The sequence below is a fragment of the Vulpes vulpes genome, chromosome 1 (assembly GCF_048418805.1).
Source record: "Vulpes vulpes isolate BD-2025 chromosome 1, VulVul3, whole genome shotgun sequence".
In the NCBI taxonomy this organism is placed as follows: domain Eukaryota; kingdom Metazoa; phylum Chordata; class Mammalia; order Carnivora; family Canidae; genus Vulpes; species Vulpes vulpes.
The window spans coordinates 72182163-72206914 of record NC_132780.1 but is presented as its reverse complement, the minus strand read 5'-3'; the positions used below and the strand labels follow the sequence as shown (position 1 = coordinate 72206914).

The 24752-nt window shown below is 40.4% G+C and overlaps 1 protein-coding gene across 1 annotated transcript in view; it reads right to left on the bottom strand.

Annotated features, from left to right (window-relative positions):
* Nucleotides 1-20308, bottom strand: part of PLG (plasminogen) — a 38864-nt gene extending 18556 nt beyond the window's left edge. The window contains exons 1-10 of the mRNA XM_026015977.2: nt 20190-20308; nt 19980-20092; nt 15548-15683; nt 14222-14328; nt 10923-11037; nt 8987-9126; nt 6550-6670; nt 4531-4649; nt 3213-3375; nt 2349-2494 (exon numbers count right to left, since the gene is read on the bottom strand). Of these exons, the coding sequence (XP_025871762.1) occupies nt 2349-2494; nt 3213-3375; nt 4531-4649; nt 6550-6670; nt 8987-9126; nt 10923-11037; nt 14222-14328; nt 15548-15683; nt 19980-20028 (1096 nt within the window). The 5' untranslated portion in view covers nt 20029-20092; nt 20190-20308. The remainder of the gene's footprint in view (nt 1-2348; nt 2495-3212; nt 3376-4530; nt 4650-6549; nt 6671-8986; nt 9127-10922; nt 11038-14221; nt 14329-15547; nt 15684-19979; nt 20093-20189) is intronic.
* Between the last annotated feature and the right edge of the window lie 4444 nt (nt 20309-24752).

Sequence of the window (24752 nt, the reverse complement as noted above, 5' to 3'; positions counted from 1 at the left end):
GTAAACATGCAGTGACTGCTAAAAATTGAGACTGAATTACGAATCCTAAGAAAACTCTTGAGCCCCACCCCCAAACTGTATTCTAAGGAATGTGAAGGAGTGAGAAGGGGATATGAGGAATGTGATGCTTGCTTAAAGTAAAAACAGCAATGGCTCAGACGCAGTTCATCTGCTGACTAGTTGACTCAGTCACCCACACAACATGCTTACAAAAAGAGGGGGTCCATTTCAAAGTGGAAGGAATATTTACTGCAATTTCTACTAGTCTGCTGCACAGAATGCCTTGCATTTGATAAAAAAAAAAATCACAAGATATACCAAAAAAGAAAGACCAATCAAAAGAACCAGACTCAGAGAAGACTAGAGCAGACTATTAGAGACTGTGAGGATTAGCATGCTGACGCATCTCAGTGTAGAGGTGAATGATACACACAAATTTAGGAGAATTTCAGCTGAGATGGAAACTATAAAAAAAGAATAAAATGCAAATGCTAGAAATAAAACCATGGTATTAGAAATGAAGAATTCCTTTGAGGGGCTGAGCATCCAACTAGACACAACCGAAAAGGCAATCAGTGAACTTGAATGTAGGTTAAAAGAAATGATCTAACATGACATGTAAAAAGACAAAAAAAAAAAAAGTGGAGGGAAAAGTAGAACAAACATACAAGAGGTATGAGATAATATGAAAGGCTAATGGAGTCTAGAAAAGGAAAATAGAAAAAGAGAGAGAATGAGAGCAGGGAAAAATATTTGCATAATAATGGTTGAGAATTTTACAAAAGTAATGAAAATCAACAATCCACAAATTCAAGAAGCTCAGAGAACCTCAAGCAGGATAAACATGAAAAAGTAAAGAAATAAACAACACATGAGGACACATCACAATCAGACTGCAGACAACCAAAGATAAGAGAAAGTCTTAAAGGCAGCCAGAGAGGAAAGTAGTATGAAATACATAGGAACAGAGACCAGATTTCTCGGCAGAAGCTGTTCAGAACAGAATACATGGAGGGACATGTTTAAAGTGGTAAAAGGAAAATATTTTCAGCCCAGAATTCTACAACCAACAAAATTATTTTTTTAAACTGAAGGCAAAATAAAGACTTTCAGACATACAAAAGCTGAAAGATGTCAGTAGCAGCAGATCTGTATTACAAAAAATGTTAAAGGCTGAGTTTTTTTTGCAGAAGGAATGTGATACCAGATAGAAATTTGAATCTCCAAAAGTAAATGAAGAGCGTCAGAAATGGGATAGAGATAGATAGATAGATAGGTAGATAGATAGATAGATAGATAATAGATATTTTAAGTTTATTATCACTTTGAAATGTGACTATTCAGGCAAAAATAATATCAATATATTGTGAGATTTATTCAATAGTTGAAATAAGTTCTTTGAGAACAGTAGCACACCACTTTGGAAAGAAGAAATAGAAATACAATGTTTTCAGGTTCTTGCATTATACATCAAGTAAAGTAATATCATTCGAAGGTAGGATGCGGTTAAGCTAAAGATGTATATTCTAAATGTTAGAAAAAATACTAAAAACATCAAAATGGTTTAACTAATAAGCAAATAGTGGTGATAAAAGAGAATCAAAAAATATTGAGTGAACACCAACAAAGGCAGAAAAAGATTTTAAAAGGAATAAAGCTCAAACAGGACAAGTAGAAATAACTTAAATCCAACCATATTAACAATTACATTAAATGCAAATGCCAAGCATCTCATTAAATAAGGCTGAGAAAAAAAGAGGTATCATGCAAACACCAGTGCAAATAGAGCTTCAAGGGCTGTATTCCTATCAGTGAAAGTAGACTAGAGCAGGCAATATTTCCAAAGATAAGGGAAGACATTACCTAATGATAAAGGGGTCATTTCTTCAGAAGACATAACAACCCTAAATGTATATATGCCTAATAGAGAGTTCCAGAATAAACAAAGCAAAGACCAAAAAGACGGATGAATCTGCAGCTGAAGTTGCAGATGTCACTGTTCATCTCTCAGTAATCAGTGGAACAGAGATTTAAAAAAAGATGAGTATGGATTCAGAAGAGCCAAACCATACTAACCCACTTGTCCTAATTGGCCTTTACAGGACACTCTACCCAACAACAGCAAAGCTAACGCTCCTTTCAAGGACACAGGGCACATTCAGCAAGATGACCATATTCTGAACCTTAAAACAAGTCTCAACAAATTAATAGAATTGAAATCACAGAGCATATCCTCTGACCAGATCAGAATTAAACTATAAGCAAAGCTAATGTGTATTGTGATCCCATTGGAGTGGAAAAAGAGGGTACACTGGGGCCCTCGATAAGCTTTCATCCCCTTTTCTTACCTGGGGCATCCAAATATTCTGAGGTTATTGGAGAGGATTCACAGGACGGAATCTGGCAGTGTTCCCACCTCACCTCACTGTTGGTTGTGTAGCACCATGGAGCTGTTTCTCCATCAGGGTTGCGACAGTAGTTTTCATCCAAATTTCTGAAAAAAGAAGTGATTATGAGTTCGACTTTCCAAAAAGGCTAAATAAATAATGATGCACCCATGCTTATTAATGGTGATATTGGGGATGTATCCAGCTAATTCTCCAGAATTATACAGACCAAATAATAGGTGGAAACTGAAGCAGAACCGGGATTCCACAGGGTCTGTAGAGTTATGGCACTGATGCTTCTCGCTGGTAAATGAAGGGAATATATGGTCTCAACTGTGGATAGTCAAGCAAAATTGGTCTTTTGCTGGGTGCCAGGCCCTATGCACAATGCTGAAAATATACAGTATTTTCTGCACTGTTCCTGCCTCGAGGATACCTCAGAGCCAGGGAATTCAAGTGTTACAGCAGCAGAATTTAACTGTTCTCAAATCTCACTGTGCGTTAAGTGGAGGGCTTGTCAGAGCATGTTGCTGGGACCCATCCCAAGTTTCTGATTTAGTAGGTGTGGATAGGACCCAGGAATCTGCATTCCTAACAAATTCGCTGATGTCCATGCTGCTGGGCTGGTGAACCATACTTTGAGAAGGAGTCTTAGAACAAAATCAAGCGCAAAATTTCACTTCCTTTGCAGATGATTTGGCCAGTTTTCATTCCAGAATACTGTTAAAGTAGGTTCCTCCAGGAACAAAACCAAGGCCAAGTCAGTGGGGTTTCACATTCCAGAGGGGATTGAGGCCAGAGAATTGAGACCAGAGGCGGACTTACTTGCAAGGGAAGTTTTCTGGGGTCCTGTTGTGCTTGTGAGGGGTCTGTTCACTCCAGTGCTGACATGTATGTCCAGAGACAGTGACGGACACCTTCCCTCGGTAGCTCTCCCCTCTGCCCTTCAGACACTGGTACGTTGGGCCCGAAGGGGGTGGTGGTGTTGCTTGAATGAGGTAATATGTTGCAATGAATATTTTTATAATAAAGAATTCACGGATGTTGTAGAGGAATGGATGCAAAGAGTATCAGCCTGCCTTCTGCTCATCCTCTCTTAGAATCTGGCCCTTGAAAATTGTCTACCATTTTCAAAAGAAGTTGAGTTGCTAGAATCAGTGTTTATGAGATCATCTCACAAGGAACTCCTCCCAGGACAAGACCCTTGGTGTAGATGCTTCTTTCTATGTTTCCTCTGCTCAGTTCATCATACGTGATAAGTGTCACCTATACCAATGATACAACTTCCTTTATGATGAATAAATTATTCATTGAGTAAACATAACTGGGTGCCACCCAGCATTCCATAAAGTCAAACAACAGAGAGTCGATTGAAAGAAGGCAAAATTATCTCCACGGAAAATGTATAATACAGAAATCAAGAAATTCTTGAGAGAAAAAAAAAGTGACAAAAAGAGAAATTGATATTCATAAAGGAGAGCACCTGATAACCTTCAGAGTTCTAAAGGATGATTATCAGATCAAAGAACAGGAAGCCACCATCAGGATTTTCTGCATCTTTCTTTTAACTTCTGATGTCTGTCCTTGTCTAAATATTTAGTCCTTTGCTACAAATTCTCCCAGAAGGAAAATATTATAAAATGATTCTTTCCAAGTCATTCCTTCCAAGTGTCCCCCTAAATACTATTCTGCTGGTCTCTCACAAGTCTGGCTCACTGAAAAACTGTACATCTGGAGAAATCTGCTTATAAAGCAACAGTTACAAGGAACTCTGACTGATAAGGAAATCCATGTACCAGAAAGCACAGGTCTATTGCCCTTTAGCACTAGAGAAAACTAGGATAATAGAGGTACTTCTCCAAAACCTACATTCAGCTGTACTCAGAAGAGGCAGGAAAAACAACAAAAACATAATCGGTGGAGGATCTGATCAATTTTCTCTACAGTAACCAATAAATTGTTTTAGAAGATCAGTGACATCCTATTGGACCTGGAGGGCACTTTTTAGGCACAGCACTCAAGCACTGATACAAAGTTTTCATTTATTTGGTTTTTGGGGGTTTTTTGGTTGTTGTTTGTTTGTTTTTATTCCAAGGGAAGAACGGGGGAGGATCCCTGAACACTGGGTATGAGCCATACTTACTACAGCGGGGAATGTCACAGAATTCCCAGCGTTTGTTGGGATCCATGGTGAAACACCACGGGCGGGGCTCCCCATCAGGGTTACGACAGTAATTCATCTTCAAGTTCTTGCTTGGAAATCTGAATTGAAAAAAAAAAACAACAAAAACAAAAACAAAAACAAAAAAAAAGGAAATCTGAATTGACAAGAAGGATTTTATTTTATTAAAGAATTATTTATTTATTTATATTATTTATCATTTATATTATTAGAAATAATATATTATATTATATATTGTATATTATATATATTACATATTATTTATAGTATTTATTATATTTATTTATTTTTATTTATTTATAAAATAAAATAATTTATTTTATTTTATTAAAGAATTTATTGATTTGTTCATCAGAGACCCAGAGAGAGAGAGGCAGAGACACAGGCAGAAGGAGAAGCAGGCTCCGCACAGGGAGCCTGACGCTGGCTTGATCCCAGGACCCCAGGATCACGCCCTGAGCTGAAGGCAGACGCTCAACCACTGAGCCACCCAAGTGCCTCAAGAAGGATTTGAATAGCACTGAACATTTTACAGTTATGGCCGAGAATGACTTCAAATGAGCAAATATTGAGCACCTGCTGTGTGCAAGGCACAGTCGGGTATCCAAAGAAATGACCGGATGCAGGCTTTACTCAAAGACATAACAACTTCATTAGAAAGATCAGCTCAATATTCTAAGGGATGTTTTTCTAACAGTTTACATGCGCAAAAATCAGAGAACTTAATCATTTTGTTAATGATTAAGAAAGTTAATGTAAGCCAACTCCAGTTATTCAGCTGCTAATGATAGCTAATTTGCAACACAAAGTACTCCCTGATCATTAGATAGTCATCTAATACACGGTATGGGCAAAAAATCAGCATCCTCATAACTCAAAGGAATGGGTGGCCCTTCCTGTCTGCCAGGTTCTGGCTCTGCTGGCCTTCAAGCTTAGAGAAACTGGGAGGGATAATTATGCTCCTGCAAGTACCTGGCCAAATAGAGCGGTAGGGACCTCAGCAGAGACCCAGTGACTAAGACTGTGACATACACAGTGGGCCTCTCTGACCTTGTAAATATTCAGAGAGCAGCCAGCAGTGGCTTGAGCAAGCCTCTTCTTGTCTGTGGGAAGTGAATGTACCCAGCCTGGGCCTTGAGGCTTTTGCCATATTTCTTTTTGGAAGGAGAATGGAAAAGCTGGGTTTTAAGCTAGCAATATGAAATGGGAGGTACAGAAATTCAGTGGGACTGTGTTCCACAGGGAAATCTGTGGCTGAGTCCCATTTCTTAGGAGTTTTAAAAGCCCCATTATGGTTCTACCATTGTCATAGAATGAAGAGACAAAAGAAAAGCAGCTACAGAGAAAGAGGCATTTTCCAGTGCAAGTAACGTACAGCAGAAGACCCACAAGATCTTACTTTAGAAATCGTCATTACTTTCTAGATCATGGATTCTTATTCCTCCTCTGAATTCAAGATCCTCTTTGAAACTTCAGAGGAAGTTAGGAATCCCACCCCAGAAAAATGCACTGATATAAATACACATAAAATGTTGGATTCACCAAACCCCTAAAGCCCACCCATAGATCATACACCAGGAAGCCTTGAACCTCGTCAGTGTAGAGGAAGAGGTTAAAGAGAAGGAATAAAGAGAAGAGGGAAATATTTGGAAAATCAGAATGACACGTATCCAAATTTCTCAAAATCTAGTGTGCATACTAATCAGCCAGGAATCTGGTGATAATGGGAATTCAGATTCAGAGGTTCAGAGATTCTGCATTTCTAACAAACTCTCAGGTGATATCACTCCTCCATGGACCACATTGTGAGTAGCAAGAATGTATACCTCACTTGCAGTCAGGTGGGAAGGTACCAACTTTGAAACTCAAGACTTCAGATGCCTTTGCTTCCTGAGAAATGCTAAAATGTCCAAATAACCTTAAATGCCCCATAGAGCTGCAGAGTTGTAAACATCTCATTTCTTTCCCCATAAGACTTACTTGGAAGGAATATATCCATGAGCATGTGGGGTTTGAGAGTTCCAGGCTTGGCACTCGAGTCCAGACTTTGTCTTGGAAATTTTGCCCTCATAATTTTCCCCACTGCAATGCATACATTCCTCTGCACAGAATGGAGAAGGAAGAGAAGAAGGAAGAAAAACAGAAATGGGTGAATTGCAAAAGAGTCAACCTAGCAATGTCTCAAATACCACCTGCTAGCTATTCATTTGTCCTTTCCAACAATCGCCTGGCAACAAAATTGACTGTAAGGACTCTTCTAATACAATCTAAAATGTCCTCCTCTCTTCAAATGGTAAAATTAGTGTATTTTGTTCAACATCCCCTCAACTATTCTAGTCATGACCACATCCAGAAATTCCATAATGCCCTGTCCTCAAAGGTGCTGGCCCTTGGTGGGTAGGAGGGGGATGGGGAGAAGGTGCATGTAGTCTCAGAAATCCTTAAGTTCTCTGCTAAGATTTTAAAATACTTTTTGTTTTCATTTCAACAACGATCTTTAAAAATGTCTATGAAATTATTCTGATCACGTGGATGACTGCCAAATCAGCTGGCACCTTCTCAAGATTTTAATGCTTGAGTTTTGGTTTATGCCCATGACCTCCCTGGGGACCAATATCCACCTACAGGGACAGTGTTTCTCTTTTTATATGACAGCGGTCTCCACGTATCCACAGGTTTGCTTTCTGGTTTTGAGCTACCTGAGGTGAACCTCGGACCGAAAGCAGGTGGCCTGACATATCGTCAGTAGGTGCACAGGGCCTACTGTCACATCCCAGTGCCTACGACATTCCCCTCCCTTCATCTCAACATGTAGGCATTTTATCATCTCACATCATTATTGTATTGTACATAGTACAATAAGCCTGGAGGTGGGGAGACCACATTCACATAAGCTCCATTATACTATATCGTCATAACCATTCTACTTTATTATCAGTTATTGCTGTTAATCCCTTTCTATGGCTAATTTGTAAATTAAACTTTATCATATGCACATACGGGGAAAAGAAACCATAGTATCTAAAAGGTTGTGTGCTGTCTGCAGATTTTGGCATCAACTAGGGGTCTTGGAACGTGTCCTCTGAGTATAATAAGGGACTTCTGTACTGAGAAGCCTGGCTGTTTTTTACTTTCCTACATTATTTAAAAACTGAAACTTTGGTTTGGAATTATTGAAATACCATGGTGCAGCAGAGAAACACAATTTTAATTTTTTATGTACTGATATAGAAGACAGAGGCAGACTTGATACAAAACTGATGCTTTCATGTGGATTAAGGGCCAGATGGCCTCATAACATTGCGCCAATAAAGCATCTCTATGGTTGAAACAAAGATGGGAGATCTGAGCTGTTGCACAGAGCAAACACTAGCCACACTGTAGCACAGATTCCACCCTCATCTGTTACCCTTTTCCACCAATAAATGTAGCAGAAAATATGAAATGAAGAGAATTTTTTCAATAGGACGTTTTAAACTTTTTTGGCATTTACTCTCAAAGTACACTGTTACGGTCCATAAAGACAATGGTTTAAAAACTGCTGGTTTAAAAACTGGTTTGTTGCTTATCTTTGATGAAACAACAAAGTCTATCACATTAAATTAATACTTTTATTTGGATTTTATTGGTTTTGTCATTTCATTTTTAAAAAGAAGGATTTATTTATTTGAGAGAAAGTGAGCAAGGGAGGGGAGGGAGCGAGGGAGCGAAATTTGCAAGCAGACTCTCCATGAACCAGGAGCCCATCATGGGACTTGATCTCATGACCCTGAGATCATGACCTGAGCTGAAACCAAGAGTCAGTCAACTGGCGCCACCCAGGTGCCCTAATTTTGTAGTTTCATTTTTAACTATTTAATTACAAGTCTATTTTTGGCTCTATACTGTGTAAGAGCTTTAAGCATAAGAAATTACTTCTAGAATATAAATTTAATTTAACAATTTATAATTTGACAGAAATATAAAATCAAAATCTAGTTTGATTATTTGTATGCATCAATGTAACTTTTTTTTTTTTTTTGTATTTATTTATGATAGTCACACAGAGAGAGAGAGAGAGAGAGGCAGAGACACAGGCAGAGGGAGAAGCAGGCTCCATGCACCGGGAGCCTGACATGGGATTCGATCCCGGGTCTCCAGGATCGCGCCCTGGGCCAAAGGCAAGCGCTAAACCGCTGCGCCACCCAGGGATCCCCTCAATGTAACATTTTAATAAAATAATTAAGTTCAATAAGGAGGTGGGGGGTCTGAGCAAATTTTTGGTCTTTTCCAAGAGGTACATGCCTTACTCAATTTTGTCAAACATGCCACTAATTGGTTACCAGTAACATCCCCATAGGGAATCACACACATTACACATAAATCACATTACAGATAAATGGTAGACGTAAAAACACTTTCTAGAGCCGCTCCTGACCTTCACATTCTGGAATGTTGCAGTAGTCGAACCTCACGTCTGGGTTTGTGGTGTAGCACCAGGGCCCTTTCTCGTCGTTGTCAGGGTTCCTGCAATAGTTCTCCTCCAGCCCCTCCAAGGGGTGCTTCTCAGGCGTATAGCTGTGGAGGGTAGGAAAGACTCCCTGACTTTACAGTGAACCCTTGAACAGCATGGGTTGGAGCTGTGTGGCTCCACTTACACGTGGATTTTTTTCAATAAATACAGTACAGTGCTGTAATGTTTTTTCTCTTCCCTACGATTTTCTTAGGAACATTCTCTTTTCTTTAGCTTACTTTATTGGAATACGTAATACATGAAACACACAAAATATGTGTTCATTGACTGGTTATGCTCTCAGGAAGGCTTCCAGTCAACAGCAGGCTGTTGGTGGCTAAGCTTTTGGGGGAGGGTCAAAAATTATACATAGATTTTCAACTGCACAGGAGGTCAGTGGCCCTAATCCCGTGTTATTCAAGGGTCAAATGTATTTGAAAAATCAGTATGTTATTGGAAGGCAGAATGAGGTTCTATTCTTATGGGGTTCATGCATTCGAGCTCCGTGCTGCAGCATTTGTGCTGTCTGATTTCCAGTTGTCTACCCATAGGCTGTTTCAGTACAGTAGCTAATATTACCACTATTACCATATTGACAGCTAAGTCATAGAAGTAGAGTCAGTGTTTTTATGCACAGTCACTAGAAATACAAAGGCCTCCAAAGCCTGCCAAATTCTTGATTCTTTCTAAACACCTGCTTTCATCAGTTGCCCTTCTCTCTGTAAAAATAGCAGCAGTTAATGCCATTCTGTCTGTGTAAACTATGCGGTAGACAATACTGAAATCCTTCTACACGTTCTCTCATTTAGCTTTAGTAAAACCACTATGGGGAAAGTGTTATTATCTCTATTTTATGCATGAGAACATTGAGGCACAATATCAAAATATATCTTGCCTCAGTGAGAACACCTAATAGGTAGCATCGCAAGTTAAAATCTGTCTGATTCCATATGTGGGGTGGGGTGGGGGAGTAGAGTTATGCTCATTTCCAGTTCTAGAAATGAGTTGTGTAGAGATAAAAATTAGATTGAAAGCCCAAGACTTGAAGGGTCTAGGTGGCAGATATCCTTTCTGTGCCTCGATGCATGTGTTTTTGGCAAAGTGCGCCTCTCCGGGCCTCAGTGTCCTCATCTGCTGGGTTCAGAAGGCCTAAACTATCTCTAAAAAGCCCCTGACACTTCATAATTTGGCCATTTGGCTTAATCATTTTTCCTCTATAAGTTGTATATCTTGGGAATATTATATCTGCCCATCTCATAGAGATATAATAAAGGCAGTTTGTTGGAGAAGGGGGTAGTAGACACTAAATTCCTATTGATACACATTGTCACTGAGAATAGATAAGAATTGTTACTGTTAAAGCCACCTAATACCATCCTGGGGAAAGCACAAAAATAACGACACTAAAATAATTCATGGGCAAGTTGTGAGATCATTTGCTTTTCATTTACATTCTATTCGCTCCTTTGCTCTGCAATGTTGAGGTGAACAAGTGGTGAGGGTTCTGACTTGGAAGGCTTAATTGACGCTAATGCAACCCTGAACATAATCGCCTTTGTTCTTTTCTCAGACTCCACCTGGAATCTGGGATTCCTGGTTTTATTGTTCTTTTTCATTAAGCATCCGTCCACGCTCTTGGTCTTCCCAAACAGTACACCCCCAAAAGCAAATGGAAAGCAACCATCTTCTGCTTTTGTGTTATAAATAGCTGAATCATCCTACCTCAACATCCATAAAGCTCTTTCCATACCTGCTTCTTAATCTAGTCCGGTTTGATTTGGAGCTAATGGCATCTGGTTTGATTTGGGGGTAATGGGATCATTCTAAGTATCAGAGATGAACATAGAGACAAAAGTCTTACTTAGGTTTGTGCGGAGAATTGTCACTCCATTTTTGACAGGCAACGCCATTCTTCGTTTTGGCCATGGTCCCCCTGTAGGTTTTCCCATTTCCAGTCTTGCATTCTGAAAGATATACTGAAGGGGGATCCACACACGGGTCAGACCCTCCATGAGAAATCCCATGAGGGAGCCCTTCACGGCCTAGTCTTGTTGGAAGGACTCACAGAGGAGACACCATTTTCCTACTCCCTGGAAAGACAGTCTTTTACATCTTATATTTGTGTAAGAGTTGGAGTTCGCTAAGCACTTTGGTGCTTTGATTTAGTCATTCAAAGCTACAGCCCCTCTGTGCACCAGGTACCATGCTGGGTGAGGGAGACATAGGGAAAGCAGAAGGAGGCCCTACCCTCATGGAGCTTATATGCTAGTGGTGTCAGAAGGGCTGGGTACAGAAAGTAATCAAGGTCACACATTGTGAAATGAGCTAGTGGCGACATATGTAACAGAGAAAAAAAATAGCATGAGGACAGAGTGAAGGGGAATGGGGACAGGTGCTTTTCAGGCATGGCAGGGGGATGCAGACTTTTCAGAGGTGGAAAAAGATCCAAGCCACTTCTATTCTTTGAGGCTCCTGGTATTTTAAATATGAAAAACTGCCAAACAGAGGTATACCCTTTAAACGTGGACAGTAGACACTTCCCACTGGCCTCAACTCACTGGTTAGCCAACAGGTGCCAGCTTGTTTTGAACACACACTGTCAGATGCCCACCTGTCTCCCACACGTGGGGAGGTGGGCCCCTATGGCTGGCAGGTCACTTTCCAGTGTGCCCATCCACTTCTCTTCCCACCAGTCAGGTTTTATGCTTCGCAAAAGTTAACTCTTGCATTGTCAGAAGTTTTATACAGCTTTATTTGACTAAAGATTATCTAAACTGAGAAATGAATGTGAAAAAAATTTCTTAAAAAAAAACCAAGATGAATGTTTTTAAGGACTTGAAAGACTTTGAATGATTTTTCTAAAGGCAATCAAACCCACTGAGGGTAATCTACTCATATGGTTGGCTATATCATTTTGGGTGGGAAATCCTAAAAATACAAAGATATTTTACAGTCGGATTGACTAATAAATGTCTCCAGACCTTGCACTACTTGAAAGTGTAGGAAACCAATTATCCTAAACAACACACTTAGGGCATAGTTTATGCAAGGAAGGACCAGATAACTGCTGATGGTAGCCCCATATTTAGAGAAAAAAAGCCTCTACTCTACATCCAAAGGTACTAATGTAAATTGTGTTTTTACATGATGATATAAAATACCTAAGATACATTTTATTTTTATACTAGAAAACATTTTATGATTTCCCACCTTAGTCAAGTTTTTAAATTAATTGATCAATTAGGAACGTTCTTCTAACACACCTATAGCAAACAAATGCTTTTAACCTAAGACTATGTATAACAACTGCAAATGTATCTTCATTGAGAGTGATTATTACAGTAGACATATTACACCAATCAGAAGTGTAAACTCAAGATACTCTGGAGGCCCAGGGGCCAGAGGAGGCTTTGCGTTGAAAGGTAGGAGGTGAAAACAGAAGAGGGGCCTCGGCCACGGGCTATGTTTCTGCTTTGTGGGAGGAACAGACAAAAGCCCAGTGTAGAAAAGCCTATTGACTCAAGCAAATGTGGTAGCCTTCAAGAACACAGGCCCCAATAGTATCCAGTTAAGTATTTGGATTTTATTCTAAGGATATGAGGAGTTTCAGGCAGGGAAGTTACGGCCCATCCACTGCCGTGGCCTGGCCAGTGATGGGACCACTTAGACCCATGTGGCAGAGGCAGTGGCCATGCTGGAAAGGGCAGATGTAAGTGTGATCTGACATTGAGTGTTCCCAGAATAACCCAGGCAGATAATTTAGCAGTGGGTCGATGTGCTACAGTAAAGAAACAAGCACCGCAAAATGACTGACTTTTGACTTTTTACCTCTCTTTTGTTTGTATGTACCGACCAGAGTTGATATAACCTTTTGCTCCTTTCCATCAGCTTGAAAACAAGCAACTATTCAACTATTCAAACTAAGCCTAGCGGTCACCCCCCCCCCCCCCCCCCCCCCCCCGTTCTTTCTGGTTAACAATTTACAAATGATTTATTTAAATGTTAGCATTTTGCAGGGAAAATCGTACCAGGTGCCCACCCCACCCCCTTTTTTTAATCTAGTAGGTAACCCTATATATCTCATCCTTTACTATTTGTAAAAACTAAGAACTTCAACAGATAAAATTTAGATTTTCTCAGCACTTTAATCTCAAGAATGAGAGATAAACAGTGTTAAGAAAAGGAGTATAGTAGACACACAGCTAACTAAACCTCAGAAGATGAACCGATGCGTAGAAATAATCCTAACCTAAAGAAATATTTAAAAAAAAAAAACATAGTGTTTTGTGTCGAGACTAGAGAGAATGTTGCAGGTCATTGTCAGGAACTTGCGAAAGAGGATGTTTCCTTAACACCTGTGTTACAGAATATTTGGAGAGCTACATTGTTATTATAAATGGTCTTAATCCCAGCCAACAACAGGGTACAGAGTCATTTTTAAAGGGCCATATATTCACTTAAATCTTCAGACATACTTAATGGAACTTTGCATCTCGAAAAAGTCACGCAATTTCCATAGGAATCTAGGCCATCTATTATCCTAAACAATGGAAATAACAATCCAGAATTTTCAAGGAAACTATGGAAAAGGAACTGCAGGTCTTGCACATTTTCAAAAGATCACATTTCCCAGTCTGAGGGAAATTGAGACTATGACCAGAAAATATTGGAAATGTTAAAAAATGAAAGTAAGGATTTTGTCTGTATGCAACTGTTACTGAGGATTTAAGACACCTCAGTTTTTCTGTTTCCCCAGGCTTTGGTCCAGAAGCTAGGGCCCAAGGATCATGGTCCCTGCAGAACAAAAAGCCAAGATCATAAGGAATGTTTAGATTCCTTTTTCTTCAAAAATAAAAGAAAATATCGACTATCTTATTTTCTAGGTCATGGAGGTAGAAGTGATTGTCAATCTAATTTTTTCATTTTTAAATCAAGAAAAACTAAATCTCAAAGGTGAAGTCATATACTCAACAAATTGGATTAGTGCCCAAATCTTATCCTGAGTCTGAGATCAATTTCACTACAATAGTGTCTTCATTCTCTGGTCTGATAAACTACAGATGTAAGGAGGTGGGGACAGAAGGAGGAAGGGTGGGGAGGAAAAGAAGAAGAAGAAGGAAACCGGGAGGAGGAGGAAGAAGAAGAAAATATTGTACGCACTTCTCTTTTCGAATAAAAACACATCTCTCATCCTGAAGACTATAGAAGACTTGCTGTTTTCAGCCATGATCACACATTGTTGCTCTTTACTGTGATATTGGAATGACCTGCAGAAGAAAATCAGGAAACCCCCAAAATGTTTTCTCCTATTTAAAGGAAAGTAAGTTTTTGTTAATAATTAAAAGACTTAAAAGATAATTGTATCTCTTGATGGATCAAGGAGCTCAGAATGGATACTTTCCATTACCTTTGGCCCAGCATCAAGATGTGCTAAAAAAGGATGCATCAACAGTTTCCTTCTATCTTTACCTTCTCCTCCTCCAAATTCTCTTTGTTTTAACCACTTTGCTCTTTCTTCACTTAAGTACTAGAATATTTGCTTTTGGGTTGGAAAGAGTCGGGAATATTTGGTTTCTGGTTGCTCATTCCAAGATGGTCTATGTGACTTCTGGACTCCTATAATTTCCCCTTCCCAGAAAGTCCCCTTGATTTCAGCCTCCACATGTCATCTCCTCCCCCTTCACCTCACCCCACCTTGCCTATCCCCGTGGTCCTGCCGTGGACATTCAGTCTGGCATTCAAAGCCATCCACAACTGTCTTTCCAGTACCATCTCTTCCATGAGCTCTTCTGTAGCAGTGTGGTCCGCTGGGTCCTGTTCACAGGCCATGTGGCTCCCCTGTCCCAGTACATGTCACTTACCCTTCAGAGCCCCACTCAGTGCCTCCCTCCTCCCTAGATCTCCTCCAGCCCTCTCAAACCTTAGGAATTATTCTTTCCTCATTGATGATGTCACTTACTGACACCTAGCATTACCTGTATTTTTAAAAAATGTTTACATTTTATCCAGCTTCCGTGACTACACCATAAATACAAAAAGGCAGGCACCGGATCTTGCAACTATACAGAGATTTCTCACATACTGATATAGATCATACAAATTGTGTATATCAGATCACTGTATCTCTGCTCCTTTGCTCTTCAGGGTCTGGGACACTTCCAGTCACATGATTCTCATTAAATATTTACTGATGATGATGTCAAAACCTAGAGCTAAGAGCAGCAGTAGCTGTGATGCCATGTCTCACTATAACATCCTTTGGGGCCATTTTTCTGACGGGGACGCGAATAAACTCTACCAAGGAACTGTTCGTATGGCTTCAGATCTAGGAAACAAATACAGACCCCAAACTCCAATCCCATGAAATTCCTCTTTCCTCTTAAATCCTGTTTTTGTTAATAAATCCCAGAGTAAACTTCTCGCTATCAAAATAATAGTGTCTCAAATGGCAATATTTCCACATTCGAGTAACCACCAAGAGAATACCTGCAAATGAACCCCGTTTCCTCCTCACACTTGGCTGCACATTCTTCTATGCTTCCTACTGATAGCTGCTTCTTAGTGAGGCTGAACACTGAAGCCCCCTGCGTGTTCACATAGTCATCCAGGAGGCTTCCACGACCTGCAAATAGAAGATGAAAGTGGGATAACTGGTAAGATTCATCAACATCACCATTCAGTTATCATGACTTTGTAATCCTCTATTTGCTGTGCATCGGCCACATAAAACTTGCTGCTTTCTTGGAAAGCAGACCCGGTGTCATGAATAAAAATGTTGAGTCAGGAAAGCAGTTCCATTAGTAGGCTGCATTATGTTAAAAGAGCTAGTGAATTGATAGATTCATAGATCAGGATTATTTAACAACTTCTGTACTATGTTAATGGGCATGAGACCTCAAATAAGAATAAATGTGATTTATTTGCTGTGGATTGCCATGCAGTGATAGAACCGTAAGAGGCCACCAGTGGCCACTGTGTTCGCAATTACTGATAACGATTTGTCCATCCCTGGCTCTAAGCCCAACCTGGAAGCCATTGCTTGATTTCCAACACTATAAGCTGTAGTCGTGACTCTCTCTTTCCTAAACAGATGTGATATTCTCTGTGTGGTTCCACCCTGAGATATAAAAATGTTGGTGAGCTGGTGATTTTAATAAATGAGACGTGAATTAAATGTCAACTACTTTACAAGATCATTTTTTATACAAGGTCATTTTTATATTGAGCTTACTACAGTGACATCTCACTGTTAATTAAAGAAAAATCATTTTTTCCCCACAGTGATAACAGGTATCTGGCATGTCTGAGGAGATGATTAAAAAAAAAAAAAAAGCACGAACACTGGCTTTGATTTTTCTGGGAGATAAAATCTGAGCCAAAGAATCTCTCTGAGGGTTTCTCCATCCCTTCCAAGGGCAGAGAGTGTTCCCACAGGAGCTACAGGGAGAGTTCTCTGTTCTGAGGTCCCAGGCAGCACCCAAGCTGACTTTGACAGGTCTGCTCTGGGCCTGGAGATGTTGGCCTCCCTGCTTTTGATGTGGAACCTAAGTGATTTTCCCAGGGTGAGAGGCCAGAAGAGGTTAATGAAATGAAGACAGCAAGTTGCCTAAAGTTTGCCTAAATGGGATTAGGCAACATGGCGGCCTTGACCACCTCGAGGGGAGTGGTGAGGACCAAAGCCAGGCTGAGTGGGTCGAAGAGTGACCAGGAGAAGCTGTGGAGTGCGTCAGAAGACCAGTCTTCAGAAGCCCAGCAGTGAGAGGAGCGCTTTCCAGGGGGCATGTGCGCTCTCAGAATTTTCTCTAAAAGAGGAGACTTTCTAGAATATCTTTAGCTACTGGAGAAAATTATCCAGTAGGAAGGATCACTGAGGGTCAGCTCCTCATTCTCAGAAAGGCCCTCCCTGCCCAATCACATGGGGCACAGGGTAAATGTGCTCCAGCAGACGGGGGCGAGTCGTCTTCTGGAGGCCACCTTGCCCTGTCTCTGCTATCTATCCTCCCCTGATTTACCATACTCCAAACTGGAAGGTGGCCCTTGCATAGGAATTGGGTTGCTGTAATTTACTTTTAATGTACCAGAAAGTGCTAGAAAAAATGTTTCAAATGATCATGGAAAAAGTACTTGATGGGATGAGCACTGGGTGTTATTCTATATGTTGGCAAATTGAACACCAATAAAAAATAAATAAAAAAAAAAAAAGAAAAATAGAGGTTTCAGCCCCATACCCATGCCTTCATCCTGTATTTCCCCCAATTTGAGCTCTTATTTCCAAGGAGAGAGGTGTGCTTGGTAAATTCTATCGATCGGGATGTGATTTAGAAAACAAACACAGTGGCGGGGGGTTGGGGTGGGGGGCACCTGGGTGGCTCAGTTGGTGAAGGGTCTGCCTTCAGCTCAGGTCATGATCTCAGGCTCCTGGGTTCATTTGATCTCTGAATCAGGGACTTCACCCTCTCCCTTTGTCCCTCCTCCTGCTCATGTGTTCTCTCTCTCACTCTCTAGAATGAATAAGTAAAATCTTTAAAAAAAGAAAAAAACACAGAAAACACTAATTCTGGAAAGTGTACCCTATAATGACTTAAATCAAACTTTCTGGGATGCCTGGGTGGCTCAGCAGCTGAGCGTTTGCCTTTGGCTCAGGTCGTGATCCCGGGGTCCTAGGATCGGCCCCCACATCGGGCTCCCTGCGTGGAGCCTGCTTCTCCCTCTGCCTGTGTCTCTGCCTCTCTCTCTCTCTCTCTCCCTCTGTGTGTGTGTGTCTCTTGTGAATAAATAAATAAAATCTTAAATAAATAAATAAACAAACAACAAATAAACTTTCTGAAGAGTTCTTAGAAAGTTGAACAGGCTGAGGTATAAATGATACCAAGACAAGAAAATTTCCACATATACCCCCCTTTAATTAAGCTGCTTTTAATTTTCTTATTATGTATGAAACATAAAGCAAAAAGCTATGAAACAAAAAGCTGCCGAGACCACCTTAGGAGCTGATATCTCAAAGAGATCTCCCGAAAGAGAATACATTTTTTTTTCTTTTGTGCTTGAAAAGCTGTCCCACACTATTTTCTTTTCTTCAACTCAAGAGCTCTGTGTTAGTGGGGTGTCGTACAGTGTATTGGTTGACCAAGAAATATTTAACATGTCTTTTTTAGTGAGAGAAGTATTTTTCTATTCTAGGCCAAATGTAGATGTATATTGCTACCAAAGCAAATGCATTACATAAATAATGTGGGTACATTTATTTTTTTTTTTTATCACTGTGGTGTGTATATCTATACCCAGGCTCATATGTTTGAAAGGAAAAAAAAAAAACTTAGTGGTTTATGAAACTACAGAGAATAGCTGTAAAAGGATATATTTTTCCTCCCCCTAGTCACGTCTGTGCCCTGGAAAGATGAAACATGTCCATGGAAACAGAGAGTAAATGCCTTCCTTTCAAAAAGAGCTTTTGAAAGTCCCCCCGCAAGATTGGTGAAAATTGATGTTAATCCTGTTGCAGAAGAATTTGCTCTCGCATTCTGGTGGAAGCCACCAAATGGGTTCCTGGTATTTTGGATCCTGTCGTCCACGGGCTAACATGGAACGTGCATACCTGCACCCCACACACGGCCGTCTCCCACAGAAGTCTCTCGGGGCAATCTTCTGCTCTGTCTTCTTTGGCATTCCTTTAAATGGCTCCACTGACTTCAAATATATTTAACTCTAATTTAAAGAATAGCTTACAAAATTTTATCTGGCAATTTATAAATTGACTTTCAAGTACCCATATCTTGTTTATGTAAAGAACCAGCATAACGTATGATTCCATTTGAATGAAATGCCCAAAACAGGCAAATCAGAGACAGAGAGTAGATTGGCAATTGCCAGGAGCTAGGCAGGAAGGGATGTGATGAGAGGGGGTTGGGGGTGACAGCTAAGGGGTGTGGGTTTTCTTTCTGGGGTAACAGAAATGTTAAAAAATGTATTGTGGTGATGGTTGCACAACTCAGAGTATTCTAAAAACCACTGCATTGTATGCTTGAAATGGATGAATTATATATGAATTATATTTCAATAGAGCTGTCCAAGAAAACCTATAAGGACATTCTTAGGATATTTTAAAGGAAGCTTAAACAAAGTTGAAAAGTGAGAAGAGGCACCAAATTCTTACTGGAAAAAGCTTGGTTTAAGTTCTGGTTTCTTCACTTCCTGGGTTAAGGAGTTCGGTCAAAAGAGAAATAGCCTAATTTTCCTAAGTATGGATTCCTTCCTCGGTAAAATGGGGAGGAATATACTACCCCACCTACCGCATCAGCTAAATAAGTGAGTGAGTGCACACACACACGTATGTATAAAAATGTGCCTGGCCTCCCTCAAGCACTACATGAATATTTCTTGAATTCCTACATACATAAGACATTTGGCAAATCGACACATGTGATTTCTCCAGGCCCAAGGAGCAAACCTACACATACAAAAGGCCCACTTAAACCCTCAATAGTCAGGGAACCGGTGACAACCACCATAGACAGGTCAAAGGACACAGACATATCTCACTGCTAACATCTGAAAGTGAAGAGAATATAACATACTACCGAAAACGATCTGAGTTAACGGACCTGAGAGCCAGGCAAAGGCACCCACGACCTTCTGGGTTGATGACGACCCACCATCATTGGCAAGCAATCTGATAGGTTTAAAAAATCATTCCTTATTTCCTCTTGCCCATTAGTCCTTAGCATATTGAGGCAAATTAAGTTTAGTTCTTAAAGAATTTTTCAATTTTACATGTAGATTTTGATTTGGGACTCTCGTGAATCAAACGCTGAATTAAGCTGCAGGGAAAGCCATCAGGTGATCTATTTTTAGGACATTGCTAGGAAAAGCATTTTAATTAAAGTAAAAACAAACAAACAAAAAAACCCCTGTGTCTTACCTGATTTCAGGAATAAAAGAAGTAGAAGGACCACTTCCTTATGTTCCATTTTGGGACTGGCCAGCAGTGCCCAGAAAACTGGATGTCTCAATCCCGAGATATTATTGACTTACCTGAGAGGAAACACATCCACAAATAAGATAATCACAGGGAGTTAATTATTCTCTGGGACGCCCATTGCCACTGTGCTCTGAAGGGTTCAAACATTACCTTGGCTGGAGGATCTTACAAAATCCAAATCTGTAATAGATGCTGGGAAGTGGTGAAAGCAGCCCTGCCCCTCTCTGCCCCAGGCGGCTTCTTATCTTCTGATTCCTGCCCCCTAACCCCCAACCCCCCAGCCCACCTGCTTTCCTGCCTGATGGTTCTTTCCTCCTCTCCTTCCCTGGCTTTAGGTAAAAAAGAAAAAAAAGGAAGAAAAACAATCACACTGATACCCAACCTTTGCTGAGAACTTGCTTACGCCAGACACTCTGCTGAGAGGTACACATGCATAGTTTCATTCAACTTTCAACATAAGCAATATTAATATCCCCACGTTGATGAGGGGACATGGGCTAAGGAAGTTTAACTTTCTCAGGGTTACTTAGCTACCGATGGGCGAGACTAAGAGAGACTGTAGGCCTTAGATTAAAAACATAAGCTCAGGCCTTGTCATTCCCATCCCCCATCCTACCAAACAATGTAGAAATCACTACAAAAGACAAAATATTTTATTATCAAAATGTCTTCATGTCCAGTGGACTCACATGTTTCCCACAATTATAAGTCATGTCATCAAAATATGAGTCTTTTCCCCAAATTCACAGTGCACGTGACATTCTCATCCTCATGAAATAAAGCAAGGGGTGGGGGGTAAAATGAAGTTTAAGGAGTCTGTCTCGATTTTAATTGTTGATGCTTTATTTTTCCTCTGACTGAAGGCCACAATCACCCGATACGTAAGTTAAAACACCTATGTCAGTATTCAAAAATATTTAGTTCCGGGAGTTTTATTTTACTTGTGAAATACGAACAACACATGCTCCTGTCTCTAGGCTATGAAACTTCTTTCTATAAATTAACTAGCAAAGTGTAGAGGTTGGCCGCAAACTTCCTGCAGAATCCCCTGGAATCTAGGTACTCTGCAGAACTCTCAGGAACGGAATGTGTTGGAGAACAAGAAGGTGGACTGTTGTGAGCGGCAGAGATGAGTTCATCACATCTCCTGGTTTTCTACTTTATCCTGGCTTTCTTCTCTCCAACTCGTCAGCCTCCCTCATGCCTCCCGAGTGGCCTGGTGTCAGGATGGAAGCAAATTGAGGTGTCAAATCTGGGAAAAGTCTTTTTCTTTCTTTCTTTCTTCCTTTTTTTTTAAAAAAACTTTATTTATTGGGGATCCCTGGCTGGCTCAGCGGTTTAGTGCCTGCCTCCGGCCTGGAGCATTATCCTGGAGACCCGGGATCGAGTCTCGTGTCAGGCTCCCTGCATGGAGCCTGCGTCTCCCTCTGCCTGTGTCTCTGCCTCTCTCTTTCTTTGTGTGTGTGTGTGTCTCATGAATTAATAAATAAAATCTTTAAAAAAAATACTTTATTTATTTATTCATGAGAGGCAGAGACACAGGCAGAGGGAGATGCAGGCTCCCTGTGGGGAGCCCAATGTGGGACTCGATCCCAGGACCCTGGGATCACTACCTGAGCTGAAGGCAGACTCTCAACCACTGAGCCACCCAGTGCCCCAATTCTTTTTCTTAAAATATTTCAAATGTCTTTTAGGGGGATGTGGTTGATGTGTTTGAGAATGTTCTTTGGGGAAAAACAAAACAAAACAGATTTTACCAAGACACCAAATTTCCAATATGCATTTATTTCCACTCAAAATATTTTAGTATTGGGGCACCTGGGTGGCTCAGTTGGCTCAGCATTTGACTGTAGATCTCAGCCCAGGTCTTGATCTCAGGATCATGGAGCCTCCTTAAAAAAAAAAAAGAAAGAAAGAAAAAATATTTTAGTCCTGCCTCATGGATAAAGCATCTCTGGAACAATATGATCAGAAATTCTACATCCACATAATCTTCCTTTTTCTGTTGTTGTTGTTGTTTTTTTTTTTTTTTTTTTTTTTTTTTTTTTGCGGAGGGGTGGGGTTGGTGGTATGCCTTTTGTCCCCTTTCTTCCTGGAAGCTTTTAGAATGATTTGATTCTACAAATGTTATCTTGTCAATCAGGTTGCCCTCCTCTGATCTTCTGACCGTACATTCTTGACCACCTTCATGATGTTTCAGCACTGTGAGAGCACAGATAAACAAAAAGCAGAGTTTTGTGGTTGTGAGATCAGGTATTGTGGTGTGTAAAGGGGAGAGCAAATAGGAAGGTATCGCTCAGGTGTATCCTGGGGTGGGGGCATAAAGACTTCCTTTACGGCAAGGCCCTCCATGATTTAACCCCAGAGGCTCAGGGTAGGCATAAAGCAAGGGACTATTCCAGAGAGTTCATAGGAATCCCACACGGGCACTCTTAGAAGGATGCTGGGGTGTGGTTTTGTCCAAAGCTGTAAAGACAATTAATTCAAAGTAAGTCATTTTCCACTTAAAAGAGTGGCAAAAACTGAGGGAAGAAAGAGATCATCTCTGCACACTACTAGCAGGCTGAATAAAATCTGAGAAGTGTATTCTTGTTGAGTTCAATTCATTAAGTATTTACTGACCACCTACTGTGTGCTGGATTCCTTTAAGGTTACATAAAAAGCAATTATCACAGTCTCTTCCCAAAGTAACTCCTATATCTAAGATTTGTGAAGACTGCTGCTGCACCTATAGCCAACAACAAGGACGTCAAAGAACATGGAAGATGAATCTAACTTCCTCAGCTCTGCCCAGCGTGGGGCCTGCAACGGATGACATGCGTTCACACTGCATGAACTTTGTGTTGCTGGCCTAACATGCGCACCTGTCACCTTTCCCTGCTGACTTTCCCCCTTCCTCAGTAGAGTTCTTGCCAGCCCAGGCTCTTCCCTCCAGGACCTATCATTCTAAGACAGTGCATTTCTTTACTGTGACCGTCTCTGAGTATCCCCCATCTCAAAATGAAACTAGGCAAAAATCACTGAATCTGTGAAGGGTTCAAACAAAATATATCTCCGTTGTTGCAAAGGCTTTATGCAAGTTTTTCTCTGCCCGTGATGTCAATCTGCAGGCTGCTTTTACTGTGCGAGTTTATGAGGGCATATCACCTCGGAAACGTGCCCTCCTTAATCTGAAGGTGGCTTTCATTTCTGTATCCGACCTTTCTTTCAAATTTGTTAGCCTTTGTTCCTTAGTCTCTGAGACTCTGGAATGAGATACTTATCAGCTCTCAGCTCCCATAAAGAGATAGCAGAGCCACTCAGTTAGCACAGGAGTTAAAATGTAACCTGCCTGGGCGCACTTTCTAAGTAACACCTGACTAATTCAGTGTTCAGCAAGGTGATATTTTCCTAATTGAGTTGTGCTTGCAGAAATCAAGATGCTTATTCGTTTTTGGAAAACAAATTAGTCTTTATTGGATACCTCCTTCTTAGATTTGTTATCTGCTTAGGAAAAATATTAGCAGAGAAGAAGACCCTAACTCCAAGATAATTTACCAGCCCGCACCAGGGCAGCTCTAGGTCTCCCCAGAGATTCAGGCGAGTGTTCTTTCTGGTCTGAGATTCAGATTCACTACAGATCAAACAAAGAGAAACCAAATCGGGCAGCCCTGGTGGCTCAGTGGTTTAGTGCCCCCTTCAGCTTGGAGTGTGATCCTGGAGACCTGGGATTGAATCCCATGTTGGGCTCCCTGTGTGCAGCCTGCTTCTCCCTCTGCCTGTATCTCTGCCTCTGTGTCTTTCATGAATAAATAAATAAAATCTTTAAAAAAAAAAAAAGAGAGAAACCAAATCCTCTTTCCATCTTTAAAGTTTATTATTCTCTAACCTAATCCTCATAAAATCTTTTTTTTTTCATACTACTTGGAAGGCATAAGACCTGTAAGAAACATTAAAATATTTTAAGAAAAAAATGAGTATATATGAAAACTGGTGAAATCTGACCTAGGTCTGTGGACTACTAGTTCATTACACTATACCAACCACAATTTCCTGATATTGATAATGAACTTTAGTTATGGAAGTTTTTTGTTTTGTTTTGTTTTTTAGTTATGGAAATTTTTACCTTTGGAGGAGCTGGGTACTGGGTAATGGGGATACCAAACCTCTTAGCATTATTTTCATAACTTCTTACGTGTTTATAATAATTTCAAAGTAAAAATAAAAGTATCTATCTATATATGCATGTATATGTATATATTAGTATACATGTTGATATATTTGTATATGTATGTATATATTTGTATGTATGTGCATATATTTGGCTATATATGCTCATATTTGGATATGTGTGTATACATATTTGGGTGTGTATGTATATATTGGATATATGTGTACATATTTGGATATACCTGTATATACTTAGATATATGTGTATGCATTTGAACATATGTGTATATATTTAAGAGAACCCAAGATGATGTAAATGCTTCCATGATATGAAAATGAAGTTTCTGTACTTTGGGTACAGAAACTTGTCCAAGTGGAGTCTAAAAGTATAGTTTCTAAATCAGAATGCAGAACTCAGCCTTTGGCTGATGTCTGTGAGTGCAGGGGAAGTATGAGTGGGATGGGAGAGGCCACCACCTCCACCATCTCCTCCTTCGAGGCCAGAAAGTAATTCCGGCCTGGTTGAGCTACCAGGTGACAACAGCCCTGGATGTGGCTTTGGAA